Below are 23,000 nucleotides of genomic sequence, written 5' to 3'. Positions count from 1 at the left end.
AATCTAGTAGCCTTGTGAGATTCTTCCTAAAATGAGCAGTTCAAACATACTTCTGATAACAGTGATTGGTCTCAAACATCCATAAGATGATAAGAGGAGCAGAACTGTGCCTTCCAGCTCATCGAGTTTTCCCCACCATTCCATCGTGGCTGACTTACTATCTTTTTCAATCCTATTTTCCTGCTTTCTCCCCCTTAACCCCTGATTCCCTTCCTAATCAAGTACCTAGCGACCTTTCTTAAATATACCCAATGACGACCTCCACAGCAACGAATTCCACAGACTCACCCACCCTCTGGGTACAGAAATTCCGCCTCATCTCTGTTCCAAAGGTACTTTTTTGTATTCTATGGCTGTGCCCTCTGGTCCCAGACTCCCCCACCATATGAAACCTCCTCTCCAAATCCATGCTATCCACACCTAAGAATATTCGATAGGTTTCACCCAAAACTATTCACATTTCAAGCGTGGTCTGACTAAGGCCTTATAAAGCCTCAAGTCTACATCTCTTTTATATTCTATGAGGCTCAGAGTCATTGCTTCTTATTTTCCATAGATTTGCTGAGCATTTCCAATATTCTGCTTTTTATTTTAGTCTGAAGGTTTCACTTCAGAAACTCGGATCAATGATTTATGCAGGCTTATTATTGTTTCACCCTGACATTCTTTATAATCAACATTCTGATCCCCTTTTCAATTGGTTACAAGCCTTCTTTTTGTTAGACTGCTTCTGGCATCCTTTCTTTATACAATGAGAAGATTAGCGATGTTCTCACTAACTACTGAGAAGCAACCCTCTTTGCACTTCTCCCTTACCTATTAACTGCTGGACTCGGATACCTGGCCTTTCATCTTTCAGTCAATACCACTGGCTGCATTTTAATGCTACAAGATTTAATTGCTCCCAATTTATTTTAACTACTTCTGATGGTCAGCATTAATTTTATTCAAACAGCAGGAGGCATCAAAGCCCAGAACATGCTGAGTGAGAGGTCATCAAAGTATCCTGAAGGGAGAACTCAAGGCCAGTAGCCAAAGGGCTGATTGTTTTCTGTTACCAGATCCAACTCAAACAAGAAGCTCACTTCAGGTCTGAAATCAGGTTCATATCAGCAGCCATGGTCTGGATTTATATGCTGCCTTCGATACCCGCAGCTCCAAATCTTGGAATTATTTTAATGTGTCTTAAAACTAAGGAAATATGCTTTGCAGAGGACTCTGTTTAATCGACATCAAACACAATGTAAAGTGCTCTCAGAGAGGGAAGCAGAGATAATGCTGAGCAGTGTGATTAGAAACCCAAGAATGGCTGGGAGGGGGATTACGACAGGGAAAGAACTGTGATGGGGGTGGGGGGGCAGGAAGACAAAGAGGGGCTGTGATGGGGAAAGAGTGCTGCACTGGGGAGAGAAGGAGGGGAGACAAGAAAGTGTGGGAGGAAAGGAGGGAGGGGCTGTGACGGGGAGGGAGAGAGTGAGGGCTGGGAGGGAGGGAGGGAGGGGGATCTGTGTTGGGGATGGAGGGAAGGTGGGTGGCTGACGGGTGGTAGGGAGGGTGGCAGTAACGAAAGGGATAAGGGCTTTCTGTGACTAGGAGGGAGGAATAGGGGTCTGTGATAGGAATGGGCTGATGGAAAGTGATAAGGTAGGGTGTGATAGGAAGGGAGGGACTTCTATAACAAGAGAGGAGAGGGAGGCAGGCTGTGATGTTGAAGGGGTTAGGGGGAGGGGAAAGGTGAGTCTGGGGATTTGTAAATATAGATGAGAAATTATACTCATCAAGTACTCACAAACTCAAATATACAGAATGAGAAGGACCTCTCCCCATATGTCTTCCCCCTCCCTTCTTTCCTCCAAGCCCCTTCAACCCCCACCACAGGTGCTCCTTCCCCCCCCCCCCCTATCCTGAATGAAATCCACATAGAGAACTGCCCTGCAGACCCATTGTTTCTGCCTGTTCTTGCCCACCGAACTCATCTCGTACCACAAATCCATCTCCTGTGTGAACGACCACTGCCGGGATGTCAGGAGATTCTTCCTAACGGTAAATTCCTGTGAAATCTATGTAAAAAAACACTCATCTCCTTTCCTCCAGCTCTCCTCCCCCTTCCATCTCCATTCACAGAGCTATCCCCTACTCCCCCTATTTTCTCTTGTCCCCTCCCTCCCTGGTCCACCTCTTGTCTATGGGCTTGTGCTCCTCCCTATGCCCCTCACCCCACAATTTTATTCAGGCACCTGCCTACATTTTGCTCATATCTTGATGAAGGGCTCAAGTTTGAAACATTGGTTATGTATCTTTAACTTTGTTATACAAAGTATACTATTTGACTTGCTGAATTTCTCCAGCATTTTGTGTTTTTACTTCAATCACTGCATCTGCAGACTTTAGTGTTTCACTAGGGTTAGACCAAAGTTTGGGACAGGTGTACTCCCTAGGATCAGGTCCAGAGAAACGTCAGGAGCAAGTGGCTCTCTGGGGTCAGGCCCTGGAGGGTTTCCTAGGGTTAGACCAAGGTTTGGGGCAGTGGAATCTCTAAGGTCGGGCCCAGGTTTGGGATGGGTACAATGCAGGATCAGGCCTGGGGTAACCTCAGGCACAGCTAGGCACTCAGGGGTCAGACCAAGGTTTGGGACAGATGGGACCTCCAGGGTTTGGACTACATTTGGGTCAGGCAGGCTCTCTCGTGTCAGTCCCAGGTTTTGGGTAGATGGGCTCCTGGGGGTAAGCTCAGGTTTGGCTTGGGGATAGAGGAACATGCCTTGAGGCACATTACACCTTTGCATTCACCTTCAGCAGTCCTCTCTCCACACCTCCACCGTCAGCTTCTAGCCTCAAGCCCAACCTCAGGAGAGGGTGGGAGGACATCCCTTGGCTGCTGAGGTGGAGTCTGTAGACACACCACATGTGGGCACTGCAAACAAGGCAGAAGAGAGGCATGAGGTCATCCCTAACACCATCCACTCTACCTTTATGTAAAGACAGCCTTTCCATTCATCGCAGAAGCAGTGAAAACACCCAAAGGGCCAACATCTTTGGCCGCAGCACTGCCCAATGCTTTACATCCTATTCTATCACACGAATAATCTGAAAGGAGCTGACTGTATCTCTGCCTTGCCAGAAACTGATGGAAATGTCATGGGATCTCTATTCCCTTTCGCTCTGGGAGTAAATCAAAGGACAGTGATGAAAATGCTAACAATTGTCCACTCCCTCTCTCCCTGGGAGTGAATCACAAGGCTGTGTGGAGGGGGTGTCACCCTATATCCACTCCCTCTTTCCCTGGAGTGGATCACAGGGCTGTGCAAAGGGCTAACTATAGATCCACTCCATATCTTCCTGTCCAGGAAGTGAATCACAGTGGGAGTGTTACTCTGTGTCCAGCTATACTCACCCTTACCTGAAAAAATTTGTGGCTGACACTGGATGCCCAAAATGCAAAAATCTCTCACCTCCTGCACAAAGTTCCTTCACCCTGACAAACATGAGGCAGGCTGCAAGGGGTTTTGGCAGACATACCGGCCCAGGCTTCCTGTGACTCTGAACGGTGAAGTCAGGACAGAAGAGCAGGTCAGCAATTGCAAGCAACAGTGACTCCGCGAGAGGCCGAGCATTTTCATCGTCTCCTTCGCAGGCCTGAGTACACAGAGAGAGAAGCAGCCGTTAATGAAGGCACCCAACATTCCCACTGCCATCTGAAACACTAGGAATTGCCCTGAATAAACCCATTTTTTCGTGGATAGGTCTGGCGTGGGCTTCAGAAGGTACTTCATCAACAGGATCAGTGTCCCAGTGGCTCAACAGGAACGATGCTCAGGGAGCTTTCCTCCTCTCTGAGCAGCAGGGAGGGAGGACCAACACATCGTCAAGTCAATGAAACGTTGTCTTTTCTTTCCTCTTCAATCTTTTTATTAAACATATTATAGTAAACAATACATAAGGAGAATCAAATACTAAAAACAGAAACATTCAGAATACAACATATAACATATTGGACAATATTGTCCCTTTCTCCTCAATTTGGAACATTCATAAAAGAGAAAACAAAATTGTTATTAAAACCCCATCTAACCTACCAAAAAATGAACAAAAAACAGCAAAAAAAAAAGCTGGGCAGCCTCAACAAGATCAATACAAGCTATTTACAGTGTCATCCTGATTTAATGTGGATTCAGATATAACGCAATGAGTCATTGGACTCTGGCTTCAGGCTGCCACCAGGAACGAATACAAGTGCTTGGGGCTCGCGAGGACCTGGGGCTGCTGCATGCAGCAGGGACTGTCAGTTTACTAAAAATTAATTTGTGTTTTATTGAAACTCCCCGATTTAGTGCGACCCCGCTTTTTCCGCGTTGTGATTATTTTGCACCCAAACCATCATGTTTGACCACTGTATCTGGCCTTTGCCAATAAAAAAAAACCAACAGGAATCCAAAACAGTCTGGAAGATAAAGTCAAAATACAAATTAATTCATACAAAAATAATTTATAAAAGTACGCCGTTTTTTCAAACTTAAGAGGTAATGAGACATTGTCTGGGGTCCCCTCTCCACACCCCTGCTGAGTCACATTGTCTGGGGTCCCCTCTCCACACCCCTGCTGAGTCGCGTTGACTGGGGTCCCCTCTCCACACCCCTGCTGAGTTGTCTCCAACACTTGTTTAGATTTCAGATTTCCAACAGTTCTGGATTTTGTTTGTAACCTTTAGATCCCACTCACCATGTTCTGTGCAAGATCAGGTGCTCTTAGTCAGGTCACTGGCCACACAGCTGTATTGACCCCAGGGCTGCTTGTCAGCCATTCAGCAGAGAATAGGCCCTTCAGCCCAACTCCAACCATTCTGGGCTGATCCCTTTTACCTGCATTTAGTCCATATCCTCCAAGTCCCTCGTATCCCTTTCCCTGTCCAAATATCATTGTGGTGTTTCCACAGTTCGTTCCAGATTTGGACCAACCTCTGAATGAAAACGATTCCCCCTCAGTTCCATCTTAAGTCTCTCTCCTTTCAACTTAAACCAATGTCCTCTGGTTTTAGAATTATCTATCCTGGGAATAAAACTGAGCATTCACTTCATCCATGTCATTCATAATTTTATGAGCATCTATCAGGTCATCCCTCAGCCTCCTCTGCTCCAGAGAATACATCTCCAGCCTATCCAATCTCTCCCTCCCAGCAACATCCTGATGAATCTCTGCACAACCTCCAATTTACTGATGTCCTGGGCAACCGGAACTGCACATAGTACAGCTCAATCATGTGGTTCCAACTTCTGTACTCCACACCATACCCAAAGACCAGTGGACCAAACACCTTCTCCACCACTCTGCCCACCAGTGTTGTATCTCTCATCAGCCAGTAGATCACCAACATCATTGGGCAACACCGTTACATAGCAGCAAGGGTGTGGCAGATGGAGTAAATGCGAGGTCATCCACTTTGCAAGGAAGTTAATATGGTTATTTAAATGGAGAAAGAATGTTCAGGGAGACTTGGGAGTGCTGTGCATGAATCACAAAAAATTGATTTGCAGGTGCCACAGGTAATTGAGAAGACAAATGGGATATCAGCCTTCATTGCCAGAGGTACTGAATTTAAGAGACGGGACATTCTGCTGCTACTAAATAGGGTATTGGTGAGGCTGTACCTGGAGCACTGTGCAGAGTTCTGGTCTCCTTCCTCAGAGGCAGTGTTAGAGGAGGTTCAGCATGTTGATTCCAAGTTGAAGGAGTTAGCCTATGAGGAGAGATTGAATCACCTAGGACTCGCCTAGGATTAGAGGGGATCTTATAGAACCATAAAAGAATGAAAGGTAAAGATAAGATTGAGGCAGAAAATTTGTTTCCACTGGTAGGTGAGAGTAGAACTTCAGACATAGCTTCGATTTGGGGTAATAGATTTAGAATGGAGATTAGGACCAACTGCTTTTCCCAGAGAGTAGTGAATCTGTGGAAATCTCTGCCCAAGAAGGCAGTGGAAGTGGCACAGTTGGCCTAGTGGTTAGCACAGCACTGTAGAGATAGCAGACGGATGTAATAAGTAGAACGTTGTGATAGTAGGAGATTTTAACTTCCCAAATATTGACTGGGACTCCTATACTGTAAAGGGCTGGATGGCTTGGAGTTTGTCACGTGTTCAGCAATATATAGAGGTACCAATGAGAGAGGACACAGTACTTGATCTTCTATTAGGAAACAAGACAGGTCAGGTGACAGATGTATGTGTGTAGGTTAACATTTTGGATCCAGTAACCATAATGTCAGATTCAAGTTAATTATGGAAAAGGAGAAGTCTGGTCCTCATGTTGGGATTCTAAATTGAGGAAGGCAAATTTTGTGGAAATGAGAAAGGATCTAGGAAGCGTGAATTAGGATATATTGTTTTCTGGCAAGAGTGTGTTAAGTAAGTGGATGGCCTTCAAAGGCAAAATCTTGAGAGTGCATATTTTGCATATTCCTGTTAGGATTAAAGTCAAAGTTACTAGGTATAGAGACCCTGGTTTTCAAGGGATATTGACAATCTGGTTAAGAAGAAGAGAAAGGTGTATAGCAAGTGTAGGAAATAAGGAGCTAATGAGGTACTTGAAGAGTACAGAAAATGCAAGAAAATACTCAAAAAAGAAATCAGGAAGGCAAAAAGACAGGAGGTTGCTCTGGCAGATAATATGAAGGTAAACCTGAAGGAGTTCTACAAGTATATTAAGAGTAAAAGGATAGTAAGGGACAAAATTGGTCCCCTTAAGGATCAGAGTGGTCAACTATGTGTGGAGCCTCATATAATGGGGGAGATCTTAAACAGTTTTTTTGCATCAATATTTACTTGGGAAACTGGCAGAGTAGAGTGCATAAGGAAGGAAGAGAAACAAACAGAAGGGTCAAGGAATATATGGAGATTAAGGAGGTGGAAGTGCTTGCTGCCTTACAGCAAATAAAGGTAGATAAATCCCACAGCTGGATATATTCCCTCGGACCTTGAGGGAGACTAATGTAGAAAGTTGCGGGGTCCTGGCTGATATATTCAAAATGTCCTTAACCATGGGTGAGGTGCCAAAATTGGAAGATAATTTGAAAATACAACAATGGTATATAGAAATGAATAAATGTATTCCATTAGAAAAAATAACATATAGTTTAAGAAATAATATTGAAATATTCGAACAAGTATGGGAGCCTTACATTAAATACAATAGCGAAAACCTACCGGGGACAAACATTACCTAAGTTGATGGAAGGAGAAGGAAAGAAAAGAATGGACTCAGTAGAATTTCTGGTGTATTTTTGTTGAATGACAACATTGTCTGACTGGTTTAATGCAACCTAGATGGTATACCTAAAATGGATGAGAGGGGGGGGTGGGGGGGTGGCTTGGGAGGAGGGAGGGGGGGGAGAAAAAGTCACTGTATATGTGTGAAAAAGAAAAAGTGTATATCATGGCTAATGTGATTTATGATGTGAAAAATAAAAAATTTTTAAAAAAAAGAAAAAAAAACCATGGGTGAGGTGCCAGAGGATTGGAGGGTAGCTCACATTGTCCCATTGTTTAAAAAATAAACCAGGTAATTATAGGCCAGAGGGCTTGACACCAGTAGTAGATAAATTATTAGGAGTTCTGAGAGTTAGGATATATAGGTATTTGGACAGTCACGGGCTAATTAAGGACAGTCAGCATGGCTTTGTGCGTGGTAAGTCGTGTTTAACGAATCTTGGAGTTTTTCGAGGAGGTTACCAAAAAGGTAGACGAAAGGAAGGTTGTGGATGTTGACTACATGGACTTTAGTAAAGCCTTTGACAAGGTCCTACATGGGAGGTTAGTTCAGAAGGTTATGACACTAGGTATCCATGGAGAGGTTGTAAACTGGATTCGTAATTGGCTGTATGGGAGAAAATATAGAGTGGTAGTGGATGGTTGCTTCTCAAACTGGAGGTCTGTGACGAGTAATGTGTGACTCAGATGAGATCTGAGTTGGGACCATTGTTGTTTGTTGTCCATGTCAATTATCTAGATGATAACGTGTTAAACTGGATCAGCAAGTTTGCTGATGACACAAAGATAGGAAGCGTAGTGGACAGCGAGGAAGATTTTCAAAGCTTTGCAGAGGGCTCTGGACCACTGGGAGAATGGGCCAAAAAATGGCAGGTGAAGTTTAATGCAGACAAGCGTGTGGTGATGCATTTCAGATGGGCAAACCAAGGTAGGACATACATAGTAAATGGTGGGGCACTGAGGAGTGCGGAGGAGCAGAGATATCTAGGAATACAGATACATTGTTTCTTGAAGGTGGTGTCGCAGGTGGACAGGGGTGTAAAGAAAGCTTTTGTCATCTTAGCCTTTATAAATCAAAGTATTGAATATAAGAGTTGAGATGTTAGGTATGTTATGTTGAAGTTGTTTAAGACATTGGTAAGGCCAGATGTGGAATATTGCGTGCAGTTCTGGTTGCCTAACTACAAGAAGAATATCAGATTGAAAGAGTGCAGAGAACATTTAACAGGATATTGCCAGGTCTTCAGGAGTCGAGTTATAGAGAAAGATTAAACAGGTTAGGACTTTATTCCTTGGAGTGAAGAAGAATGAGGGGACATTTGATAGAGGTTTACAAAATTATGAGAGGTATAAACAGAGTGGATGCAAGTAGACATTTTCCACTTAGATTTCTAATCTAAGTGGGAATAAATACGAGAGGTCATAGTTTTAAGATGAAAGAGGGAACATTAGGGGAAAGTTCAGAAAGTGATGGAAGTGTAGAATGACCTGCCATCTGAAGTGGTAAATGTGTTTTAAGAATAAATTAGATAGATAAAACAAAGGACTCTACATCACCTTTGTTGACCTCACCAAAGCCTTCGACACCGTGAGCAGGAAAGGGCTTTGGCAAATACTAGAGCGCATCGGATGTCCCCCAAAGTTCCTCAACATGATTATCCAACTGCACGAAAACCAACAAGGTCGGGTCAGATACAGCAATGAGCTCTCTGAACCCTTCTCCATTAACAATGGCGTGAAGCAAGGCTGTGTTCTCGCACCAACCCTCTTTTCAATCTTCTTCAGCATGATGCTGAACCAAGCCATGAAAGACCCCAACAATGAAGACGCTGTTTACATCCGGTACCGCACGGATGGCAGTCTCTTCAATCTGAGGCGCCTGCAAGCTCACACCAAGACACTTGTCCGTGAACTACTCTTTGCAGATGATGCCGCTTTAGTTGCCCATTCAGAGCCAGCTCTTCAGCGCTTGACGTCCTGCTTTGCGGAAACTGCCAAAATGTTTGGCCTGGAAGTCAGCCTGAAGAAAACTGAGGTCCTCCATCAGCCAGCTCCCCACCATGACTACCAGCCCCCTCACATCTCCATCAGGCACACAAAACTCAAAACGGTCAACCAGTTTACCTATCTCGGCTGCACCATTTCATCAGATGCAAGGATCGACAATGAGATAGACAACAGACTCGCCAAGGCAAATAGCGCCTTTGGAAGACTACACAAAAGAGTCTGGAAAAACAACCAACTGAAAAACCTCACAAAGATAAGCGTATACAGAGCCGTTGTCATACCCACACTCCTGTTCGGCTCCGAATCATGGGTCCTCTACCGGCACCACCTACGGCTCCTAGAACGCTTCCACCAGCGTTGTCTCCGCTCCATCCTCAACATCCATTGGAGCGCTTACACCCCTAACGTCGAAGTACTCGAGATGGCAGAGGTCGACAGCATCGAGTCCACGCTGCTGAAGATCCAGCTGCGCTGGATGGGTCACGTCTCCAGAATGGAGGACCATCGCCTTCCCAAGATCGTGTTATATGGCGAACTCTCCACTGGCCACCGTGACAGAGGTGCACCAAAGAAAAGGTACAAGGACTGCCTAAAGAAATCTCTTGGTGCCTGCCACATTGACCACCGCCAGTGGGCTGATAACGCCTCAAACCATGCATCTTGGCGCCTCACAGTTTGGCGGGCAGCAACCTCCTTTGAAGAAGACCGCAGAGCCCACCTCACTGACAAAAGGCAAAGGAGGAAAAACCCAACATCCAACCCCAACCAACCAATTTTCCCTTGCAACCGCTGCAATCATGTCTGCCTGTCCCGCATCGGACTTGTCAGCCACAAACGAGCCTGCAGCTGACGTGGACTTTTTACCCCCTCCATAAATCTTCGTCCGTGAAGCCAAGCCAAAGAAGAGATAGATAAATGGATGGGAGCGGTCTGGAGGGTTATGGAATAGGAGCAGGTCAGTGGGACTAGTGAGATTATGGTCGGCATAGAATAGAGGAGCCGAATGACCTGTTTTCTGTGCTGTAGTGTTATATGGTTCTACCAGCAACCCAGGTTCGAATCTGGTGCTTTCTGTGAGGAGGTTGTCTGTTCTCTTCATTTCTGCTGGGTATCCAAGTGCTCTAGTTTCCTCCCACCTTTCAAATCATTCAGGGTTTGTAGGTTAATTGGGGTATTTGGGTGGCACAGGTTCGTGGGCTGGAAATGTTGTCCAATTTTTTTTATTTAAATGTAGTTAAGTCATAGATTGATTTTTGAAGAGTAGGAGAATTATGGAGAAAAAGTAAGAAAGTGGAGCTGAATTTTTAATTGTTTCAATTTAAGTTTTTAAAATTAAATTTAGACATACAGCATGGTAACAGGCCATTTCAGCCCATGAGCCCATGCTGCCCAGTTACACCTAAGTGGCCTACAACCCCCTGTACATTTTGAACGGTGGGAGAAACTGGAGCCCCCAGAGGAATCCCATCCAAGCATGGGGAGAATGTACAAACTCCAGTCCCAAACGCTAACTCAGTAACAACGTTGCTCTAACTGCTAAGCTATCCATGATGCCCTAATCTATGGCCAGATCAGCCACCATCTTGTTTAATGGTGGAGCATGCTTGACAGGCCAGATGGCCGACTTTTGCTCCCGTTTGTTCACCACCCCCCCACATTCTCATCTCCCTCCCATTTCTGGTTCCAACCTCTTCTGCCCACATTTCACCCCCTTCAGTTCCATCTAATCCAATCAGTCCTTCACATCATCCTAACAGCTTCCATTATATCACAATTGTCTCCTTCTCTACTTATCAGCTTCCAGAACCAGTCGCCTTTGTCTCAGTAGCCTGTGTCTAAGAATTTAACTTGTGGCACTATGGAGACAAAATTGAAAAAGGTGATGAACACAGGACTGAAAGTCTTGTATTTAAATGCATGCAAATATAAGGAATAGATTAGGTGATACTGCAGCATTATTGGAAATTAGCAGGTCTTACGTTGCAGACATCACTGAGTCATGGTTGAAAGAAAATCACAGTTGGGAGCTGAACATCCAAGGATAGATACAGGATATATAACAAAGTAGGCAGAAGTGGGGGAGGGGGGATGACTTTCGGGGTTGGCTCCGTTGGAAAAATATGGAATTAAATCCTTAGAAAGAGGAGACACAGGACTGATAGATGTAGAATTCCTGTGGGAGGAATTTTAAGAAACTGTAAGGGTAAAAAGTCCTGGTGGGGGTTATATGCAAACCTCCAAACAGTAGCCATATGGTGTATAAATTGCAGAGTGAGATGTAAAATCAGGTTGGTACTGGATCCCAAGAGAAAGAAATGGAATGCTGTGGGACAGTTTTTTAGAGCAATTTGTGGCCGACCAGGAAAAAAAACAGTTCTGGATTAGGTGTTATGAACCAGAGTTGATAAGGGAGTTGAAAGTAAAGGAACCCCTAGGAGGCAGTGATCATATAACCATAACTATATAACCGTTTACAGCACAGAAACAGGCCATGACGGCCCTTCAAGTCCGTACTGGTTCACTTGAACAACTCCACTAGCTCCTCCGCAGAGGCTTTCTTCATGATGCCACCGGTGCGCTGGTTTCTCAGAATTGAATTTTAGCTTTTCCGTCATTGATAGTTTGATGGGCAATTTCGATGAAATGGAAAGACGAATTCACCCTGCAGTTTGAGACAGAGAGACTAAGATCAAATGTATCAGTATACCAGAGGAATACAATTGGGAGCAGACTCTAGCAGGGATGACGGTAGAGCACCTGTGGCCGGAGTTCGAGCTTAACTTAGAAAGCACAGGACACATTCATTACAAGGATGAAGAAGTATTCGAAAGATGAGGATGAGACAACTGTGGCTAACAAAGGAGGTCAAAGCCAGCAAAATTAGAGCAAAGACTGGTGGAAAGATAGAGGACTGGGGTGTTTTTAAAAGCCATCAAAAGGCAACTAATTAAACAATGTGGGAGAAAATATGAAATGTGAAGGTAATCTAACTAGGATAAGGTCAATAAGCATTTTGTATCAGATTTTACTGTAGGAGATGCCAACGGAAGTGAGAGACTTTCAAGGGACAGAAATGGGTGTTGTCTCTGTTACTAAGGAGAAGGTACTGGGGAAGTTGATTAGTCTGAAGGCGGATAAATCACTTGGTTCAGGTTTCTTAAAAAGATAACTGAGTAGATTGTGGAAGCTTTGGCAATGATCCTTCCAGAATCACTGAATTCCGGAATGGTTCTAGAGGACTGGAAATTTTCAAATGTGAAAAAAAGACATTGAATTAACGGCCAGTTCATCTGACTTTGGTGGTTGGCAAAGATGTTAAAATCCATTATCAAGAATGAAGTTTTGGGGCACTTGGAAGCATGTGGTAAACTAGGAAGTACTCAGCAGGGCTTCCTGAAAGGAAAATATTGCCTGACATAACTGTTGCAATTTTTTTCAGGAGGAAATACAAAGTACAGACAAAGGAGAGAGTCAGTGGATGTAGTTTACTTAAAATTTTCAGAAGGCCTTTGGCAAGGTGCCAGACAAAAGGCTGCTAAGTAAGATAAGAGCCCATGTATTTTTGAAAAGATACTGGCATGGAAAGATTGGCTGATGGTCAGGAGGCTGAGAGTGGGGTAAAATGGGCTTTTTCAGATTGACTGCTAGAAATCGGTGGTATTCCACAGGGCTTGGTGCTCACGTTACACGTTAATGATTTGGATGATGGAGAAGATAGCTTTGTGGACAATTCAAAGATCGGAGGAGGGCCAAGTAGTGTTGAGGAAGTGCTGAGTTTGCAGAAGAACGGAGACAGGTTAGGATATTGGATAAGGAAATGGCAGATGATGTACAATGCAGAAAAGTAAATGATCATGTGTTGTGGCGGCACACATTCTCATGGCGAACTGACCTGGCGTGTATCGTCACGTGGCAGGGCAGCCATGGTAAGATGGCATCGTCAGGAGTTCTCCCCGACTCCAGCCTCCCTTCCACCACACGCCCTGGACAGTGATTATGACATCACCACGCACGCTGAGCCTGCGCTCCCCTTAAAAGGGGCGCACGCTGAATTCAAATAAACAGTCATTAACGACCTTTGGTGTGGTGACTGTGCTTTCTCCAGCTGTGCAGAGTGCCACACATGCACTTTAATGGAAGGAGCAAAGATTATTCTCTAAACAGGCAATGAGTTCAGAAATTAGAAGTGCAGAGGGACTTGAAAGTCCTTGAGCAAGACCCCCTAAAGCAGGGGTGTCAAACTCAAATTCACGGAGGGCCAAAATTAAAAACTTGGACTAAGTCGAGGGCCGAACTAAATATTTATTGAAAATTTTCAACAACATCTGCATGTTTTCTCTTCTTTCAACATATGTAATGTTAAACTTTAGGATATAACTTTAGGAGAATAATGTTACAGGTCAGGAGTAGGTAGCTCAAGTTCACCCTTTGCTTGACCTGAGGGAAACATATTTGGTCCCTGTGGAGATGTAGTCAGCATTCACAGGCTGTGTCCATTTTGGCCTGCATCAGGACTCAGCATTTCCTGCTCACTCCTCAGGCTCTAGGCCTCTATTCACCCTCGACCCACCATCCCTCTACCTGACCAGTCTTTTACCCAACCTCTACTCACCCCTCACTCCATTCGCTCTGCCTCTACCCACCCCATCCTATACACGCCCCTCTACTACTTCTCCCCTCAACCTGTTCCTCCCTCTACCCGTCTCTCACCCTCTAATCAACCCTCCCCTACTTGCCCTGCCCCCTCCCCTTTTACCTCTTCCCTATCCACCCCTCCTTCTACTCATCCATCCCTCTAACTGCCCCTCGCATCACCATAACTTCCCCTGCCCATTACTCCTCACCTACACCCTCTGCCCACCCCTGCTTACCCACCCACTCAGGCCCAGCGCGCTGCCGATCAGCCTTTGCGGACAGCCACCATCTCTCTCTTCACGTGCAGGGCCGAACCAGCCGTCCCTGGGGTCCGCGCGGGTGCAAGCGCTGAAGGCCGTGGTGACCGGGAGAAGTGCGCTCGCGCTGTGGAAGGGCCGTCTGGTGCCAGTTGCGCGGGGCTCGCGCTGCCCGGGGACCGTGCGCAGCCTGCCATGCCCGTCGCGCCGACAAGAAATCACAGGCGCTCGCCCATCCGCCGCACCGCTCGACAGGTGGGAGAAGTGACTGGTTGTGCGGGGAGCCTTCCAACTGGCTTGCCGGCTGATGACATCGACAGACTTCTCGTGTTACAATTTCTCGTGTTACAATGGGGAAGGATGTGCAATGAAGGGGGAGGATGGTGGGGGTGACATTACCAAAAAACAGCATCGGCTCTCGCTGCAGGGCGGGCCACCTCTAATACATTTTTGAAATGATCTTGCGGGCCAAATTTCGCCCGCGGGCCAGAGTTTGACATGTGTGCCCTAAAGGATAACTTGCATGTAGAGTCAGTGGTAAGGAAGGGACATTAAATGCAGGAATTCATTTCAAGAGGGATATAATATAAAACCAGAACGTAATGTTGAGGCTATATAACACATTTTTTAAACCATATTTGAAGTATTGTGAGCAGCTTTGGGCTCCTTATCTAAAAAAGGCTATTTTGGCATTGGAGAGGGGCAGAGGAGGTTCATGACAATATGGGACTGTACTATCTGGAGTTTAGAAGAACGGTGATTTTAGTAAGAAGGAGACGCTGCTGGAGCCATTGTAGAGCAAGGGAGCAGAGATACAGCGCTCTCGCAAGGTCCAGTCACCCAATCAACTGCTCTGAACAGCCCGTTGGGGGAAGCAGAAGGTGGTTTTAGTTGAAATCCTGCAACCGCAGGTCTGCCCACAAGATGGCAGCACCTGTTAATCAACACAAGGGGCTTCAGACTCCAGGGAAGCGGAGGACTGGAGCAGGGCACCAGGGAACGGGAAGATCACACATCATCTGAGAAGGAGAAGCAGAGGAGACAACCTGCGGGTAAGGTGACCATGGCGGCGGATCAGTGAGGGGCTCTGCAGCTGAGAGACTAGAGGATGCGGCGGGCTGCTGGGGACTGCTGTTGCGAGAATCAGGCCAGGCTGGAGACTGGCTCGATCTGGCTGGAGGGATACCAGGTATCGGAACCAGGATGCAAGGAGGTGCCGTGGGCCTGAAGGGTTCCTGACTATCTTGGAGGTTCGGATCTGGAGCTCAGGTTGCTGATGGTTTGTCTGCGGGAGTGCTGAAGGCAAATCTATGGACACTCAGTGACTCGGGGGGGTGGGGGGGGGGGGGGGGGGAAACGACAGGGGACAGTAAGGAGTGCTTAAGCAATTCCTGCCGGGGGAAAATCTATCTGATCTATCTGCCTTCCAGCAAGCAAAGAGATATTTCATGTATTACTATGACAATATATTGAATCTTGAAGGGGGATGACAATATATTGAATCTTGAAGGGGGAAATCACTGAAACCCATTGAATACTATGTTGGGGGAGCCTGGGACCAGAGGACAAAGCCTCAGAATACAAAAATGTCTCTTTAGAATAGAGATGAGGAGGAATTTCTTTACCCAGAGAGTGGTGAATCTGTGGAATTCTTTGCTGCAGACAGCTGTGAAGGCCGTCAATGGGGACATTTAAGAGAGAAGTAGGTTCTTCATTAGGATGATAATAATAGATAAAGGGGAGAAGACAGGGGAATTAAAATAAAAAGGATAGTAAATCAGCCATGATGAAATGATGGCTTGAATGTGATGGGCTCAATGATCTAATTCTATGTCTAATACACTGTAATTTGAATTCACCCCCTCCAACCCCACCCTGCATGACTCATCTTCCTTCACCTGACCCCTTGTCTATCTCTTGCCCTCTTTCTCTCTGGCACCTGCCACCAACTGCTTGGCTCTCCACTCAACCGCTCATCATCCCCATCTGTCCATCATTCTTCACACCTCCCTGATTCACCAATCCCATTCTGGCCTTTTGTCCAACCCCTGCCACCTACCCTCATTATAGTGGCCATCTCCCCTCTGCATTCTCAATCCAGAGGAAGGGTTCTGACCTGAAACAATGACCATTTTCTTTCTCCCACTGATGTTGCTCGACCCACTGAATTCGTCCAGCACAGTGTTTTTTTGTTGGGCTTTTACAGAATGGGTAATTTCAAGAACACATTAATTAATTACATGAATCATTAATTAATTATGTGAATGGTATGGAGGCACCAACTCTCAGGACAAAAATAAACTCCAGAGGGTTGTTAACTCAGCCTGTGACATCACAGGCACCAAACTTCACTCCATCGAGGTCATCTACATGAGGCGGTGTCTTAAAAAAGCAGCTTCCATCCTCAAAGACACCCACCACCCAGGCCATGCCCTCTTCACTCTGCTACCATCAGGAAAAAGGCTAAAGACGAGTCCTCAGCAGCACAAGGACAGCTTCTTCCCTGCTGCCATCAGATTCCTGAATCATCAATGAACCTTACTTTTCATGCACTATTTTTTTATATATAGTAATGTTGTAAGATGGTTATAGCATGAATGTTTTCTCTATGACGCTGCCACAAAACACCGAATTTCATGACTTGTTCAAAACAATAAATTCTGATTCTGAATGTCCAGCTGTCCCTCAAGCCTGGCCATTCATTTAACAAGATCATGCCTGATCGGATCTTGGCCTGAGCACCACTTTCCCTGTGGTCCTTGACTCTTTTTTTCCAATGATCTTTATCAATGTACCTTGAAGTTGTTCTATATCCACAGCTATCTGGTGCACACTTCCAAAGATTCACAACCCTCTTACAGACATTCCTCCTCATCCCTCTCCAGAGTTTCCTATGTTCTGAAATGATGCCAGCTAATTTTAGGTACCCACCCTTCTAGAGTCCACACCGTCAAACCCCATTCACAATCTTTTATCTCATTTTTCACCTCTCATTTTGAATAGGTGCAATGTGTTCAATCTCTGCCTGTCAAACCCTTCATCCCAGGAATCAACCAAGTGAACTTCTGTCCATGGTGGTGCACTCTCATCAGTGCCTGATGAGTCTACATCCAAATTGCCTTGCTTTTATACTCCATGCCCATTGCAACATAGGCCAACTTTTATACTCCATGCCCATTGCAACATAGGCCAACATTCTACAATATTTACTTTCCAAAGACTTCTTGTACTCGCTGTCCCTTTGTGTTTCATGTGTTAAGCCCAATGATCCCTCCAACGCCAACAGTCTTCAACTTTTACTCCACACAAATGATTATTTGCTTTCTCATTCTCCCTTCCAAAAGTAAATAACCTCACAATTTTTTGCATGGCGCTCAATCTGTCCACTCTTCCCCCCCACCCCATCACTTCACCAACCCATAGCCTTTTGCAGGTTCTTTTATCCTCTGCATGGCTTACTAACACACCCACCTTTTATTTTGATAATGACAAACTCAGTCCTTTCATTCAGTTACTAATGTAGATGGCAGGCACTTACACCCATGACAGTATTAGTTACATGGCCAATAAGAAAAGAACTTGCTTATACGAATCACACTTCTCTATCCATGCCAACACTATATTGCATGCACCTCTTATGCAGAGAATTTTATCCTGGCACTTCACTGAAAGCCATTAGCAATCCAAATACATCTCATTGCTTTCCCCCCTTAACCCACTGTTTGTTGCATTGTTAAAGAATACGGGCAAATCCAAATTATGATTTGCATTTCATAAAACCATGTTAACTCTGTCTAATTGATTTAAGAATTCCTGCTATTACCCCCATAATAATGATCTCAGCATTTCCCCCAAGGACAGATATTAGGTAAAGTGCTCTGATGTTCTCTGAATCCCACCTCCTCGAGAGTAATGACTTCTGCACCACTAGTCCAGCAACTGTACGCCATCACCACACGCAACTTAAAGAAAAGGTAGAGCAGAGACCTACCCCTCCACGCCCTGCTCCTGGAACTGTTGACCAAAAAAATCCTCTCCAATCTGGATCCTCGAAAATAAACGGCAAGATGCGGGTCAGCAGCTGGGTGCAGTTTATCATAACCTGCTTCTCCTTGTCACTTGTACAACCTGATTCTGCTCCTTGGACCAGCTTCTCAACAGCCTGGATGGGCAAGAAAACATCAATTGTTTACACTTTCACACACAGGAGAGACTGGACAGTCTCGGTTTGTTTCACACCACACAACAGAATGAATATGTTTTCCTCAGAGCAGTGGACTGTAAAAATGGCTCTCTGAGCCAAATAAAAGTGCACAGTGCACAATCAAAGGTAAAAGGAAACACCAACGGGAGGGGGGCTCAGCCAAGGAGTGGGCAACCACGGCGTGACCAGCTGAGGGATGCCCGACACCAGGGCTCTCAGCTGGAAGATGAGGAAGGCGGCAGGAGAGGGAGTGAGGAACCAGGCGAGGAAGAAAGTCGACGGGGTGAACAGCAAGAAGAGCAGCAGCAGGAGGCCCGACAGATGTGCAACCCAGAAGGGGAGGATCAACAATAAGAAGCCCAGCAAGAAGAGGCCTGACAAAGTGATACAAGCAACTCATCATGAGAATTAGAAGAGACACAGATACAAAAAAGAGAAGAAGACACAAACACAGGTACAGACACAGAAGAAGAGGATTAGGACCAAGATCTTCACAGAGAAATAGAAGGTAAAACAGATGGAGAGAATATAGATAAAGCCTTTTTTGAAGAACAAATGAGAGCATTAAAAAAATGGTTATCATTAGAATTTAGTGCAATTAAAAGAAAAATGAAAAGAACAGAAGATAAAATGCAAAGTTTTGAACTGGTCATGACAGATATAGAGAAAAGAGTAGAGAATGTGGAAGAACGAGAAACGGCTGTAGAAATGGAAGTAAATGACTTAAGAGAAAAATTGGAAAAAAGTGATAAAAAATTAAAGAGACACAAGAGGTATTTTGGGTTAAGGGAATATTGGATGTGGGAATTGTTGGAGTATTTTATGTTTTAAATGTGTTGTCATACATTGAGTTTAAAAAGGGAAAACTGAGAGATGAAAATGGGGAAAAGGGGGGATGGAGGTGGTGAGGAAGCAGAAAAGAGGTATAAACAAGATATAAGATGGCCACATTGAACCATAAGACTATAAAGATTAATGGAATATAACCAAATTAAAAGGAAGAGGCTATTAAATTTACTGAAAAAAGAAAAAATTTAGATATAGCATTTGTGCAGGAAATGCATCTAACTGAAGTGGAACATAACAAATTAAAAAGAGACTGGGTAGGACACGTAACGGCAGCATCATATAATTCAAAAGCTAGAGGTGTAGCTATATTAATTAATAAAAATGTACCAATCAAAATAGATGAGGAAATAATAGATCCAGCAGGGAGGTATGTAATGATAAAGTGTCAGAAATACTCAGAATCTTGAAATTTGTTCAATATATATGTGCACCTAACGAGGAGGATCAAAAGTTTATGCAGCATATTTTTTGAAGATTGCAGACACACAAGGAAATGTATTGATAGGAGGGGATTTTAACCTTAATTTGAACCCAATGTTGGATAAAACTGGACAAAAGACAAGCAAAAAGAATAAAGTAGCCAAATTTATGGTTAAATCAATGCAGGAAATTAAACATGGATATATGGAGGAGGCAACACCCAAGAGAGAAGGAATATTCATATTATTCGAGTAGGTATAAAACATACTCAAGGATTGATGTTTTTGTTGTCAGCCCATATTCAAGGGAGAGTTAGGAAAACTGAGTATAAAGCTAGACTACTATCTGATCATTCACCCTTGAATATTAGTAATAGAACTGGAAGACACCCCACCAAGAACATATAGATGGAGGTTAAACTCCATGCTACTTAAAAGGCAGGAATTTAGGGAGTTTATTGAATGCCAAATAAACATGGAATCAGTGAAAGACAAATTTATATTATGGGACGAAATGAAAGCCTTCATTGATAATGTTATATAACTAAGATGAAAAAGGACTATAATTGGGAAATAGAGCAGTTGGTAAGTACAGAAAATGAACTAGTAAAAAGGGATGATATAACAAAAAAGAGAATCGGTGGACAAAAAAATAAAATACGAAATATTACAAATATATAAAGTGGAGAAGAACATAATGAAAATAAAGCAAAAGTATTACGAACTGGGAGAAAAAAAAACACATGAAATATTAGCCTGGCAACTTAAAACAGAACAAGCTAAAAGAACGGTATTGGCATCAAGGAAAAAGGACAAACAAATTACACATAACCCAATAGAGATTAATGAAAACTTTAAAGAATTTTATGAACAATTATACCAAACTGAGAACGAGGGGAAAGATGATAAAATAGAGGAATTTTTAGCTAAAATTGAACTGCCGAAATTGCAAGAAGAGGAACAAAACAAACTAATAAAACCATTTGAAATAGAGGAAGTACAAGATATATTAAAAAAGCTGCCGAACAATAAAACACCAGGAGAGCATGGATTTCCAATAGAATTTTATAAAACATTTAAAGAATTATTAATTTCTCCTCTCCTGGAAGTAATGAACCAAGTAGAAGAAACACAAAACTTGCCAGATTCATGTTAGACAGCAATAATTACAGTAATACCAAAGATGGGGAAGGATCCATTAACAACAGCATCATATAGACCAATATCTCTACTTAAGTCAGATTATAATAGCGAAATTATTAGCAAACAGATTAGCCGATTGTGTACCTAAAATAGTAAAACAAAATCAAACTGGATTTATTAAGAAAAGACGAACAGCGGACAATGTCTGTAAACTAATTAATGTAATTCATGCAGTTCAAGGAAATAAGAAGCCAACAGTGGCTCTTGCTTTAGACGCAGAAAAAGCCTTTGACAGAGTAGAGTGAAACTATTTATTTAAAGTATTACAGAGGTTCAATCTACCAGAGAAATATATTAATTGGATTAAAGCATTGTATAATGGACTGTTAGCCAAGGTAACAGTAAATGGATATGTATTGAGCCAATTTAAATTAAGTAGGTCAACTAGACAGGGATGTCCATTATTTCCCCCCCCCCCCCATTGTTTGCCTTAGCAATAGAACCATTGGCAGAACTGATAAGAACAGAAAATAAAATAAAAGGGATAAAAATAAAGGAGAAGGTGTATAAAATCAGCTTATTTGCAGATGACATCATAGTATACCTCACAGAACCAGAAATATCAATAAAAGAATTACATAAGAAATTGAAGGAATATGGAGAAATATCAGGGTATAAGATCAATGTAAATAAAAGTGAAGTGATCCCAATGAGTAATGTGAATTACTCAGAATTTAAAAAAGAATCACCATTCAAATGGGAAGCACAAGCAATCCGATACCTAGGGATCAGGTTAGATAATAACTTAAGCCACTTGTACAATCTAAATTATCAGCCACTAATAAAGAAATTGCAGGAAGACTTAAACATTGGAAAGAATTACCGCTAACGTTGATAGGGAGGGTAAACTGCATTAAAATGAATGTCTTCCCAAGGATACAATTCTTAATTCAATCGTTGCCAATTCCCTTAACAGAGAAATTCTTTAATGAACTAAAGAGAATAATAAGGAAATTCTTGTGGAAAGGGGGAAAACTGAGGACAGCGTTAGATAAATTAACAGAGAGGTATAACCAAGGTGGTTTGCAGTAACCAAACTTTAAAAATTATTATAGAGCTGGACAATTAAGGTATTTATCAGACTTTTACCAGACAAGGGAAAAACCAGACTGGACTAAGATAGAACTAGATAAAATAGGGGAGAAGGTACCAGAACATATATTTTATAAGTGGGATGAAAAGTTGGTACAATATAAAAGCTCACAAGTACTGGATCATTTACTCAATCTATGGAAGAAGATCCACTTAGAAAGGAAAAAAACAAATTACCAAATACCAAAATTGTTATTGACACAAAACCCATTAATCCTTTTTACAATAGATAACCTTTCCTTTAGGGAATTCCTTTAAGGAATCAAAAGAATAGAAATTTTTTTGGGGAGTATATAGATTATTAACATTTGAACAGTTGAAGTACAAATATGGAATAACTCATGGTACAATTTTTGCATATCACCAACTGAAAGCTTATTTAAAGGATAAATTGGGAAACAGACTGAGGTTACCAGAAGGAAGCAGCTTTGAATATATGATTACAGACACAATGATAATTAAAAGATTTATAATGAACATGTACATTAAGCTGCAAGATAAGGAAAATGATGAAATAAGCTATAAACCCAAACAAAAGTGGGAAAAGGATTTAAACATGAAGATAAAAAATGAAACATGGGAAAAGCCATGCTCCAGAACTATGAGGGAGAGGGAGAAACCACTGGGAAGGAGGGTGGGGGGGGGGGGGGGGGGGTGTAGTCAGGGGACGTATAAGAGAGAAGAAAAAAATATGTACAGAAAAAGTAAACAGAAGTAAAAAGAGACGGTAACAGGGTCACCTAAAACTAGAAATCGATATTCATTTTAAGGCCATCTAGGAGGAATACAAGTAAAACTTGAAAGTCTGCAGAGAGAGATCAGGATTCCACAAATTTACACTTAGCCTCACCTTGACACTGGACGACGCATAGTCTGAACACCCTGCCACATGCACCTCATGTCACGTGGTGTCTATGGATTATTTGTGCTTACCCACACTTATCTTTCTGAGTGCATGGGAGAGTTTGGCCCTTGGTGATCTTAACGTCTTCGTCACCTCATCTGAAGGCAGCGTCATGAGCTCTGAGCAATGCATAAATCTCCACATCTAGCTATGCTTTCTGATTTGCCCT

General features: G+C 43.4%; 1 protein-coding gene across 1 annotated transcript in view; it reads right to left on the bottom strand.

Moving 5' to 3' along the window:
- The window catches only part of LOC138756893 (protein HID1-like), a 57,804-nt gene that overhangs the window by 12,532 nt on the left and 22,272 nt on the right, over positions 1 to 23,000 (bottom strand). The window contains exons 3-4 of the mRNA XM_069923285.1: positions 18,152 to 18,322; positions 3,520 to 3,636 (exon numbers count right to left, since the gene is read on the bottom strand). Of these exons, the coding sequence (XP_069779386.1) occupies positions 3,520 to 3,636; positions 18,152 to 18,322 (288 nt within the window). The remainder of the gene's footprint in view (positions 1 to 3,519; positions 3,637 to 18,151; positions 18,323 to 23,000) is intronic.

Source organism: Narcine bancroftii, chromosome 3, assembly GCF_036971445.1.
Source record: "Narcine bancroftii isolate sNarBan1 chromosome 3, sNarBan1.hap1, whole genome shotgun sequence".
Taxonomy (NCBI): domain Eukaryota; kingdom Metazoa; phylum Chordata; class Chondrichthyes; order Torpediniformes; family Narcinidae; genus Narcine; species Narcine bancroftii.
This window is presented reverse-complemented; position numbering and strand designations above follow the sequence as displayed.